General features: G+C 51.3%; 3 protein-coding genes and 1 non-coding gene across 5 annotated transcripts in view; 2 read left to right on the top strand and 2 right to left on the bottom strand.

Annotated features, from left to right (window-relative positions):
* drc2 (dynein regulatory complex subunit 2) overlaps positions 1 to 3,015 on the top strand; it is a 16,307-nt gene extending 13,292 nt beyond the window's left edge. Inside the window, exons 3-9 of the mRNA XM_005750265.1 lie at positions 3 to 170; positions 255 to 424; positions 558 to 708; positions 783 to 941; positions 1,210 to 1,428; positions 1,502 to 1,621; positions 1,785 to 3,015. Coding sequence (XP_005750322.1) covers positions 3 to 170; positions 255 to 424; positions 558 to 708; positions 783 to 941; positions 1,210 to 1,428; positions 1,502 to 1,621; positions 1,785 to 2,051 — 1,254 coding nt within the window. The 3' untranslated portion in view covers positions 2,052 to 3,015. The remainder of the gene's footprint in view (positions 1 to 2; positions 171 to 254; positions 425 to 557; positions 709 to 782; positions 942 to 1,209; positions 1,429 to 1,501; positions 1,622 to 1,784) is intronic.
* A 413-nt stretch (positions 3,016 to 3,428) lies between these two features.
* trnaa-agc (transfer RNA alanine (anticodon AGC)) lies at positions 3,429 to 3,501 on the bottom strand. Its single transcript has one exon. It is a non-coding gene; the product is annotated as a tRNA-Ala (tRNA).
* Positions 3,502 to 4,905: 1,404 nt separating this feature from the next.
* Positions 4,906 to 6,209, top strand: LOC102207002 (heat shock protein beta-11-like). Its single transcript, XM_005750237.1, has one exon. It carries the CDS (start codon positions 4,990 to 4,992, stop codon positions 5,638 to 5,640), a length of 651 nt encoding a protein of 216 aa, XP_005750294.1. The 5' UTR covers positions 4,906 to 4,989; the 3' UTR covers positions 5,641 to 6,209.
* A 3,837-nt stretch (positions 6,210 to 10,046) lies between these two features.
* fam53c (family with sequence similarity 53 member C) overlaps positions 10,047 to 11,811 on the bottom strand; it is a 10,147-nt gene continuing 8,382 nt past the window's right edge. For both annotated transcript variants that reach the window (XM_005750236.1, XM_005750235.1), the window contains exons 3-4: positions 10,754 to 11,766; positions 10,047 to 10,343 (exon numbers count right to left, since the gene is read on the bottom strand). In XM_005750236.1, coding sequence (XP_005750293.1) covers positions 10,059 to 10,343; positions 10,754 to 11,766 — 1,298 coding nt within the window. In that variant the 3' untranslated portion in view covers positions 10,047 to 10,058. The remainder of the gene's footprint in view (positions 10,344 to 10,753; positions 11,767 to 11,811) is intronic.

The following is an 11,811-nucleotide window of genomic DNA, read 5'->3' as shown; positions in this document are numbered from 1 at the left end:
AGGACAAGCTGCAGAAGGAGCAGAGGAACACTGTTGTGAACCTGCTGAAGCTCCACGACGGCTGGAGGGCAATCCTCCGCCAGACCAGGGATGCCGAGCTGCGCCATGACATCATCGTGCTCCAGCAGACGTTTGAGAGGATGCTGGACGACCTGGACAGCATCGTCCAGGTGCTCCGCCCCTCGCCTGTGCTCACCCCGCCTCCCACACTCGTCTTACCCCGCTGACCAGACTCCTGCCCGTTTGTGTTGCAGAAGCTGGTGGGCGACGTGCAGGAGACGGAGCGGCAGGAGACGCACATGCAGCGCTTCCACCTGCACCACATGGAGGCGCTGTGGGCGCTGCAGGCCGCACGGCTGCAGGGTCTGCAGCAGCAGTGGGAGCGTGCCCTGGAGGACGTCAGCGCCAGCGTCAGCTCTCAGAGGTGAGTCGTATGCTCCGCTCGCTCACCTGACGTCAGCGCCTCCTCCAAGCCTGTGAGCTAAAGTCAGTCACATGATCCTGTGACCTGAAGCTGGTGGAGCTGTGTTGACCTCTGACCCTGTGTGGCGTTTCAGGCAGCAGATGTTGGAGCAGTCTCAGCAGCAGGAGATCCAGCTGCAGGAGCTGACCCTGACGGCGGAGTTGCACAACACGGACGCCATGAATGACATCAGGATGCTGCTCGAGGACACGCTGGCGATGTACACGTGCTCTCTGGAGGAGCAGGTATGGCGCCGGCCCGTGGTCTCCCTCTACCTCTCAGGCCCGTCCGGCTGCGCTGACCCCCTCTCTGTGCACAGGTGGCTGCTCTGGAGGGCAGGGAGGAGGTGAGTGACGCCACCCAGACGAGCTTAGAGCACCTGCAGAAAAGTATCGTCAAGGTAGCGCAGCTCGAGAAGCAGCTCGCAGACAACCAGAAGAAGATCAGCGAAGACTTGAAGACCACCAAGAAGCTGGAGGTCAGTGCGCTCACAACACCTCCACCTGTCTCTGAGCTGAGCTCATACGTACAGGTGTGTCACAGGTGTGTCACATCCACAGTCAGCTGACCCGGGTGAGCCAAACACAGTCCTGGAAACAAATTATCAGTCGTTCAGGCCACGCCCCCTAATAAATACCTTAAGTCCTAATATGATGCCTGCAGCTGTTTGAAGGAGGAGTTTGTGTGTAAACTGTAAACGTGTTCGTTTTAACACGCACTCACTGTGCTCGCTCACTTCCTGTCAGGACGCCATCCGCAGGCTGAGGGAGAAGATGATCTCCAACAAGGCAGAAAACAGCTCGCTGGAAGAGGACCTGACCGCCACCATACATGAGCTCAACTGCAGGTCTCACGCACTCCAGGACCACCTGACCCAGTCGCACACGGTGGCGAGGAAGAGGCTCACCGAGCTCACCGTCCAGGGTGACGCCGCCGCCAAGAACCTGCAGGCCGTCGTCACCAAGGTGAAGCCCGCCTCACCTGTCTGCATCACCTATCGGAACTGCTTCTCACCCTCCGTGTGCTCCGCTGTTTCAGGGCGAGAGGGTTCTACGGGCCGCGGACATCTGCCACCGGCTGGAGACGCAACACGACACGTTACTGACATCATCATCATCACAACGCACAGACGAGTGCCAACAGGACACGCCAGCAAAGGTAGGCTCCGCCTTCCCCAACCTGTATCCTTTTAGTTTAACTTTAGCGAGCTCCCAGGTGGGTGTGCAGCTTCTAAAACAAGCACAGTGCCAGGAAGCTCCTCCCCCACAGGTACAATATGACCTGCGGACAGTTGTCAGCTCACCTGTCCATCGGTCTGCAGGACGTCTGTAGGTTCCCGGAACTGCAGCAGCTGCGGCGGAGCAGCAGCAGCGCTGTGCTGCAGCGTGAAGCTCTGAGGAAGCACAGCAAGGACCTGAGGCGTGAGAACGAACAGCTGCAGCTTTTGCTGCGTCAGCATGACCACCACGCCCACTTGCCCCCGCTCCACGTGGCCCGAGCTCCGACCACCACCAGCACCACACCTGCTGCGAGGGGTAGGAGCCACGTCACGGTCATCGAAGCTGCCCACGCCGTCTTGAAGCAGTGACTAATTAAAATGTGTTCGCCATGACGACCAGTAGGACGACTCCTGATGTGCTTTGAGCTTTCTTGCTAAAGGGGCGTGTCCATATAGGAGGGACCGGCCTGCAGTATACTTGAGTACTTTTAGTCGAGTATTGTGTGAAAGTCTTTGTATGTTCTCCAGTTTCCAAGTGTTTGCTGCTCTGATTGAACATTAGCTCGCTCTACAGACAAGCTTTGTTTTGGGTGAGGAACAGAAATCTGTGCAAAGCCTTTTTGTACACTCCCACCACCAGGGGGCAGAGTTTCACCAGGAAGTAGCCGCTCACCTGTTAGCATCCAGGTACCAGCTTGGATAAACAGGAAGTATAAACAGCATGATATAACTTCCGTAAACTTTTCCTGACGAGGTTTTGGTCTCAGCTGCTGTCTTTGGGGGTCTTCGGGTCGTGGCTGCTGGTCGGCCCCACAGGTGTGGCTCTGAATAACACCCAGCAGGTAGCGCCACATACAGCGAATTAAACACACAGAAAAGAAGAGAGAAAAACATGACCGTGAGGAAAAACAACTTTAAAAAGGTGAGCTTAGCAAAGGTGACTCACTGACCTGAATACCTGAAGTGACCCTCACCTGGTTACCGCTGCTAACGCTCATCAGGGCCTGGCAGGTGAGGGAAACGTGATCTGCAGATCTTTTCATGGTTTGTGGTGTCGGGTTAATTTCTCATCAGATGTTCTGACTGTGATGGAGGGTGGAGAAGTCACAGGAACTGTTTCTGCTGTGAGCCAAGCTGTTCACCAGCTAATGTTTGCAGGTGAACAGCGCCCCCCAGTGGACAGCACAAAGAAGTGTTTGAGGCCAGCAAACCAAATCCTCTTCCTGCATTTAGACTTGTTTTTAATGAAAGTGTGTGACTGAGGAATACATAAAATCTTCTTATTTGCTGTGTTTATATAACATCTGAATAAATGTACAAGAAAACCGAAGGAGCCAGCGGGGATTATTTATTAACTGCTTATTTTCAGTATTTATTACTGCATCGTCCATTATATATTCTTTTATTTTCATATTCAAATAATACTTTATTTGCTTTTTTGGGTACTTTTCCATATTTTTTAAATTTAGCTTTATTTTATTTTACAACTTGTTATATTTAATTATCCATAATTTTATTTACAGAGTGCTGAGTCACAGCAACAGCGGTGCTTCAGACTCTGAGCCCACAGTTACAATTATCCACGCAGTGAGCTAATTACCTCATGTCTTATGTACCCCACCAGAGTGTTTTTAATGTAAAATGTACCTGAGCTTAAACACAACCAAACCGAAATCCACGCGCGGGTCAGAGTCCAAAGGGCGGCACAGATCCACAGGGACTAAAACACGGAGGAGTAAGAAAACGTGGAGGATGCGGGCATCGATCCCGCTACCTCTCGCATGCTAAGCGAGCGCTCTACCATTTGAGCTAATCCCCCGCTCACGGGGAATATACGGGAAACGTCCTATTCAAAGAGCTCAACGCCACGTGTCAGCTGAAGCGCTGACACGTGATTAGGTTCATGTCGACGTGTGATTGGCCGGGAAACAGCAGGGTGGGAGGAGCGGAAAAAATGCAGGCAAAAATAGAAATGATGGCGGTGACAGCTCAGTGCGATCTGCTCACAGGATAAAGGCGGAGGCTGACGTCACTCAGCAGCGTTTTAAACTGTGAGACGGTTTAAAAACATCCATTTAACAGAAATACGAACAGAGGCGGCTGAAACTCGGCAGCTGTTATTAACGCAGTACAGCGTCATTAAACGTTAGAGCGGGCGCTTCCCAGGTGAGCCCCAAACAGCTGGATGTAAGTCGCACTAATGCCAGCAGAGCCGAGCTGAAGAACAAAGAGCGTGACCGCTGCCCGTCTCCATGCTGGCCCCGAGTCCAGCTTCTCGGCACCCTTACTACAGTTTTACCAACACAGTGTGTCCTTGTGTTATGGGGACATACATGTGTTCACAAAGCAGCAAAGTGGGGACCCAGGTATGGTTACAGACAGAACAGGGCCCCACAAGGCAGATCAGGGTTACAGACCTGGTGGAAACTCGACTTCCTGTGTGTGCGCTTTCAGATTTCCTGTGTGTGTGTGTGATCTATCTGTGTCAGGTTTAAACTTTCTGAGGACATTTGACCCTGTGACGCTACATCGACCGTTACTCAGTTCAAGCTTGATCATTTTTGCTTATGACATACAGCTCTGTGTACTTTACCTCATAGTTTCTTGTCAAGTGAGGACCCTCTTCTCATAAAATACCAGCTTTAGTCTCATGTCAGGACTAACCCATAAAACTGGGTCCTTGTATTCACACGGGGACTGTTTTTGCCTCTATAAAAGCAGACGATTACACACAGAAACTTCAGTCTGATGTTGGGACTGTTTCACGCGACTTTTCTCATGTTTGGACGCTTTTCCTGGGCGAGTTTGTTTTTGTACAAAGACTTATCACCATATCTAATTTTAGGTCCTCTTTATGTTCTTCATTAGAAATAATGAAAATGATTATTCCCATATTATTTCCCATGAAAATAAGCCTTTATTCAAATGTCCTGTTCTTGTGGGGAGTCATTATTAATCCCCACAAAGACAGACATACAGGCGTGTGTGTGTGTGTGTGTGTGTGTGTGTGTGTGTGTGTGTGTGTGTGTGTGTGTTTGTGTGTGTGTGTGTGTTCAGCTGCCACATGCCAACACATCTCAGCTTTGTTCTATTTCTGCTGCAGGACTCAGTCATGGTCTTTATACAGCAGGTGAACGCACACACACACACACACAGGAATGTAGCTGGAACTTTCCGTGGGTGGGTGCATGTGGGCGGTGGTCAGCGTATAAAAACAGCAGGGAGGACGGCCATCAGGCAGACAGACTTGAGACTGAAGCAGCTCGTCACAAACCAGCACCACCACCTCCACCTCCAGGATAACAGGATGTTGTGCCCCAGTGTCATCCAGATGTCCCCCGCCGCCATGACGCCTTTCCTGGACATGCACTGGCCCGTCCGCAGCCTGTGGCCCGAGACACGGCCGCTTTTCTACCACATCGAGCGGGAGATGATCCGTCACATGCAGGAGATGAAGCAGAGCATCGAGTTCATGGAGAGGCTGCACCAGAAGATCTTTGAGGAGATCGATCAGACATCCTCCTGCACGGGGGTCTTCAAGCCCATCGCCTTCCAGGAGCTGGGGAGGGACGGCACCACCTTTGCCCTCAGCCTGGACACGAAGGAGTTCTCCCCGGAGGAGCTGTCGGTGAAGCAGGTGGGCCGCAAGCTGAGGGTGAGTGGCAGAACGGAGAAGAAGCAGGAGGACGGGAAGGGCTGCTACACCTACAAGTGCCAGGAGTTCAGGCAGGAGTTCGACCTGCCGGACGGCGTCGACCCCGAGGCCGTCACCTGCTCACTGTTGGGAGGCCAGCTGCAGATTCAGGCGCCGCGGGAGAACCCCGCCAACGACGGGAAGGAGAGGATCGTCCCCATCAGCTTCACCTCAGCCCCGGCCGTCACCGCCTCCTCCTCCAGCGCTGGAGCAGAGGGGAGCGGCACCCCCACCTCAGAGAGCACCCCCACAGAGAAAAACTGAAGCCTCCCAGCAGTCTTTGGTCTGTAGTTTTACAGGGACGTTTTTCACTGTTTGTAATAAACTGTCAAGTTTAGCTTTCAGCGATGACTCATCACCTACACGTGAACAGTGAAGCGCCTCCGTCTCCCTGGTGCAGCTTTATCTGCCAGACGGAGGCGACATGGAGCTGATCCCCCCACCCCCGCACTAATACTTTATTAAACAGTCTTTAGATATTCGCACCTTGCCCAGATACTGGTTTCATCACCGTTCTCTGCACTGGTAAAGTTCTTTTAAACTGGTTTCTCTGGCACACGTTTTCTGTGTCAGGGCTGAACACACACCCGTCTGAGCTCCAAACATCTGGCTGCTGATTGAGTTGAAGTTAAAGAACCTTCAACATTTTCCTGACATTTGCTGTTAACCCATTTTTAATAAGAACTGAACCTGCATGTGCTTCCTGGACCGTCCATGAACTGGCGGCGTGCTCCTTTAACCTGCGACTGTGAGCGAATAAAGACACGAGACACCAGTTTTTCCCCTTTCTTTGTAAAATAATTCTCAATAAACTTAATTTATTCACAAACTGCTTTTCAAATTGCCATGTCGTCATTTTTTTGAAATCACATACAATAAAAAACATTTTCTAAAAGACAAGAAATGTCCGAGACTCTCGCTAACTCTGTACACGGCTCCTCCTCCTCGTCACGGAGCTTTTCTCACTTATTTTTTTTTCAAACACGATGCGTTCATGACGACAGTCTCGCCGTGCTCAGACATCAGATTAGAAATATTAAGAAAAACAGCAGAAAATGAACAGAAGGACTAAAAATGTAACAGCTACAGTACACGTTTCCTTTTCTTCTCTGTTAGTTTCGTCTTTTTTTCTTTTTAATGTTTACAGAATAATAGAGTATGTTTACTTAAGGCTTATGCTGAGTGTTATGGACCAATCAACAGAAACGAACCAAACCAGGAGGCGGGCGGGAAGGGTGTGTGTGTGTGTGCGCTTTCCTATGTGTGTAATGGGGACACTGTGTTTAATTGTGTTACAGGGACACAGTATGAATTTAGGGTTTTTCCTTTCACAAGTTTGGGAAAATTAACCTGTAGCCTTGTTTTTTTCTTACCTTCAGCACTGATCAGGACTTTCTAAGTGACACCTATTACAACTTTAATTTAAACATGTAGCACCCTGGCGTACCTCTGCCAATTTATTCTCGTGTCACAGGCGATTTTCATGATCGTTAGGTGATTTAATCATCTTCAATGAATATACCCTAACATCTTTAATGAATAAACACAATTTCTTAATGCAAATTCAAGTTCATAATGATTGTTTAAATCAGTGACTCCCAAAATGCAGACTGGAGCCCCCTGGTGGCCTATGAAGATATTGTAGGCAGGCCACATCATTAATTGAAATTCAGTTTGAAAATCACAAGTGTGTACAGTAACATATTCATATAAACAATAATAATAAAAGGCTGTTTGTGATATTAGTCATTACTTTCGCCTAAATTTACAGCTCTTGTATTAAAGTTTGTGTCCCAGTGCCACACCTTAGCCATAAACTGTGATATGCCTGGGTAGCATTAACAATGTACAGCCAACAGTGTGTGCTATTTAAGTTTTTAAGTGCTATTTCAAGGTAATACATCACTCATGTCACTTTATTAGGATGAGGATTTAACCTTTAGAGGCCCATGTGAGTTTGTGGTTTTGCAGTGGGCCTCAGCACTCTGGACTTTGGGAGTCGTTGGTTTAAAGAATTCAGTGAAACCCATCCAACATTTTCTAAGATTCTTGTGCTTCTATATTTTTATGCCAAGGTAATATGCTAAAGGCATAAACGTGAAGCATCAGAGGAAGACGACTGTATTTCTGAATATGTTGAAAATTTGAAATACTGGCTTCATCAGTGCTAACACAGAATCACCAGCAGATATTACATGTGACACGAAAATGTACAAACTGTCACAAAAAGTGAAACTTTGCATTTCATCATCGATGAGTTTGAAACCCACAAAAAACTATTTGTTAATGAGATTGCAGCGCTGCCCCCTAAAGGCAGATCGCAGTAACTACACAAGCTAAAGTATTGCTAAAGTTTGAGCCAAACTAAACCTTAGTCTTACACTCTAACAAAATAAATAAATATTACACAGTGTTTTGAAATAAATACAACATCTGCATTACTCTCTCAGTTTACTTCATTAAATTTACCCACATGACTTTATCAGATACTCCTCTGGCTACTGCTGCTCTGCTAAGCTTGGCTAGTTAGCGCTTAGCATTAACAGTTTGTTGTTTATGGTGGAGTGCAGCTGTTTAACTGAGATCTTGGAGCAAAACGATGTTTTTTCAAAATAATGGAAACGGTAAAGAGCGGACACACTAGCTTTAACTTGTTTTCTCCCCCAGCGTCACGTACGTGTAACACATAACAAAGTCAAGTCTCATATAGTTACTGCGTTGAGCTTTTGTGGGGCACATACAACGTGACACATACAAAACTGTAAAGAATGAAGTGGACGCTCAGAGGACTGTTTTTGTTGTGTTTTTGAGGGTTTCAAGTTAGAATGAGAGCAAAGTCACTTTTTCAGCCAGCGTTTCCATGTTCACAGCGCACGATGTTTCTGAGCATCCAGACTGAATCCAGACTCACAGAAATGTGTAATTGCTGTAACACAGAAAACTCTCGCTGACCTATAACACTGCACCTGTAACCAAACCAACCATGTGCGACTGGTACACCAACAGCTACACCTGCTGGGACAAACCTTCATAAGGTCCAGCAGTCACACAGAAGGAAAAGAGGCAACGTGTACTCCAAATATTAGAGACGTACTTTACTTTGTCCTGACAACTTCCTCAAAAAACTGGAGCTCGGGCTTCTTGGATGGTCTGTTAGTACAATTACCCACACAGCATGTCAGCACCTGTCGGTCAAAGAGGCCCCTGATAATACTAATGATTTACACAGGTGAGCTGGGAGTCTATGGCCCCGAGTGGGTTATAAGCCCCACCCCCTCCGTGTTAGCCTAATGTGTCAAAGTGTTTGTCATTACGCCGACGTCTGTTCGCATCAGCTCGTGTCCACTCCTTCATGTGGATCGAGCTCGCTTTCTTCAACCTGTTTGCCCGAAACTTCAAACTGTCTGGATACAAGTCACATGACCACCAGGACTGTGACGTCAGTGCCAGAACACACACACACGGTTACTCATATACTTGTGGGGACATAACTGACATAATGCTTTCTCTAACCGTAGCCGAACTGTAACCCTGACACTAAAACCACGTTCCGAGTCTCAAACATGTCTTCAAAGTCGAGGGGACGGTCCCCACAAAGATATGAATACACACACACACACACACACACACACACACACACACACACACACACGGGGGGGGGGGGGGGAGTGGTTTTGGGGTGTGTGCAGCAGGAATCTGTGAACACTCAGGTGAACAACAGCATCAGTGGCTGCCAGCGCTCAGCACAGCCGCCGGGAGCCTGAACGCATCACCACGCCGAGGTCACGTGACCGGACAGGTGTGTGTGTGACATCAGATTTCACGATGAAGCGAACACGCTCGATTGTAAACGGCAGCGCCTCAGGAACGAGCGCGGAGTCGCTGAGCGTCGCCTCTGTGAAACGGGACGGCGTCCAAGTGAAACGCCGACCTGTGTTTACAACAGAGCCTGAAGCAGAAGGGATGAAATATCGCTCAGTCTACGTCCCATTCTTCTCTAAGGTCAGAGGTCAGAGCAGATTGAACGCCGGTTTGTTTATTCTGACCTTGACGATGTTTTCACGCTGCAGCGGAGCAGCGGTACCACAGCTCTCCTGGAGAGTCGGTGGAACTCTGAATATATTTACAAACGTATTCGCTTTTTATTCTGGCTCTTTTTCGTGTGATGGAAGTGATGACCCCTCCCCCTGTGGCGCTGAACACTACAGTGCAAAGTTTAACTTTTAACCCCGAGACCCTTCAGACTAAATGTTTCTCCTCGGTACCTGATCTATATTTTAGTTTCCTGAACGTGACCTGACACATTTCGTACTCGAACGTTTCAGGAAGAGGAGCTCGGGGTTCTGTTCTGGTTCGGGTCGGCGTGGTGATGCTGTTTCAGGACGCTGCTGCGGCATGGCGCTTGAAGGCCTGAGGCGAGGAAACTCTGTGCCTCAGAGGCAGAGCGTCGGGCGACGGCGCCTCAGGCTCCGGGTGAGCGTTTAACGGCAGCAGCCACATCATCACTGTCGTGTCGATCAGCTCGTCCAATGAGAGAAGGTGTTGTTCCTGAGAGCCTTGCTGATTGGTGGCAAGGAGGCGCCGAGTGTTGAGATGGTGGCGGTCCAGGAAGTGGGGATGGGGGGTTAGATAATTTCAAAATAAAACTAAAGAACAGAGAACAGCCTTCATTTACAAATACGTCAGTTTTCTTCTATTAAGTTCAAGTCCAGCTCTGTACAGTCCCGCTCGAACACCGCCTGCTGCGCCGCCTCACGCTCGTCTGCTTCCTCCTCTCCTTCGTCGTCCTCGCGGCACTCCTCGTCGCTCTCGCTCAGCGGCCCGATGCTGGTCCTGCCCAGGCACTCGGCCGGCGAGCAGGAGCCCCGGAAGTCACCCATGAAGGGCTCCATGCCCATGCAGAGGTCGCCGCCGCAGGCCAGCCTGCCGCCGCCACGCTCCAGACACTGCGGGTCGATGCTGCGCGTCTGCGGGATGAAACATTCACAGCTGTAAATCTGCCACTCGAAGTCTGAGCGTTACACTACCTGAACAGCCAATAACGCAACAGAGGCGGAGCTAATACTAGTTTCAGGAAACATGGACTCTCGTTTCACTGTCACGCTGACGACTGTCAGATCTACTTAGAAAGAACTCGACAGACTCGATGGCGTTTAACGTTTTGAATGTAAATGATCGATCTGAGATCGACTGTGTGGACCCTCCGACCCTCGTTTGTCCTTCTGGAAAAGTCCAGAACTCCCCTCCAATATCTGGGGTTTGGCGGCTCAGCGCCCTCGCTGTGTGCTTACAAATAACTTGACTGACTGGACGCTCGCCTGTCGATCAGTAAACCGTTCAATTCTTTGAAAACAAACAAGCAGCGTGTTTTTATTACCTGTGTCATCTTGGTGAAGTCGAGGACGGGCCGGGCGCAGGGTCTGTCGGGGTCGCGGCGTCTCTTCAGACCCGGTTTGAGGAGCAGCAGGTCACATGGCTGCGAGTGGCAGCGCGGTAGCTGCGGCGGGAGGCTGCGGCGCAGAGACGATGGCGTGCTGCAGGCCGATGAGGGCGAGGCGGGAACAGGGCCGCCCGCGGTCACGCCGCCCGCCGTCGTGACGCAGCCAGGTGGAGGCGCCGCTGCCGCTTGGCTGGGCGCTGGAGGCGGGGGCAGGAAGGTGGAGGCAGCAGAGTCTCTGATGAGCACCGGGGAGAGGGAGAAACGCCGCTGAGGAGGCGGGGGCGGGTGAAGTGGGGAGGGAGAGGAGGAGCAAGAGGAGGGGGAGGGGAAGAAGCAGCAGCAGGCTCCTCCCCCCGCCGCTGCCTCACTGGGGTCCCAGGGGAAGCTCCACGGTAGTGGCGAGTCCGGCGACAGAGCGAGGCTAAAAAAGGTGGGGCTGGACGAGGAGTGCAGCGACGAGTTCAGGGAGGAGCTGGGGGCGCGGAGAGGACAGGCTCCGCCCCCTGTCACTCCCACCCCTACACCCCCTCCGGCGACCCCTCCCCCTGTGACCCCTCCCCCTGCTCCACCGTGGCACTGCTGGCGGCTGACGGGCGTCCAGACTCGCGAGGCACTGGGCCGCCACGTGTAGCGGCAGCGCGACAGGTCCTCGGGCACCGACAGCGAGCGGCAGTGTCGTTTGGGTGGTGGAGGAGGGGGGGGTGGGGGTCCAGGGCCTGGAGGGGGCACCGGCGCTCCGGGGAGGGACAGCTCGGACGCTGAGGTGCTGGGTGCCAGGGGGCGGTGCTGCGGCAGCGGCTGAGAAGGGGCCCCGTCCAGGGGGTCGCCACCCTCCTGCAGGTGAGCATCAGGCGGCACCAGCGCCGAGGGGCCGGGCGGGAAACTAGAGCTCAACAACCCCCCCTGCAGGCCGGACTTGGAGGGAGGGCAGAGCTGCCAGTAGCTGCTCTCTGAGGACACACACACACACACACACACACGCACACACGCACACA

The sequence above is a fragment of the Pundamilia nyererei genome, unplaced genomic scaffold, assembly GCF_000239375.1.
Source record: "Pundamilia nyererei isolate P.nyererei 1_Seehausen unplaced genomic scaffold, PunNye1.0 scaffold00266, whole genome shotgun sequence".
NCBI lineage: Eukaryota > Metazoa > Chordata > Actinopteri > Cichliformes > Cichlidae > Pundamilia > Pundamilia nyererei.
The sequence above is the reverse complement of the archived record's forward strand: the minus strand, read 5'-3'. Positions and strand labels throughout refer to the sequence as shown.

Bases quoted from the DNA above. Each gene is read 5' to 3' on its own strand.
- LOC102207002 (XM_005750237.1), top strand. From the start codon at position 4,990: ATGTTGTGCCCCAGTGTCATCCAGATGTCCCCCGCCGCCATGACGCCT.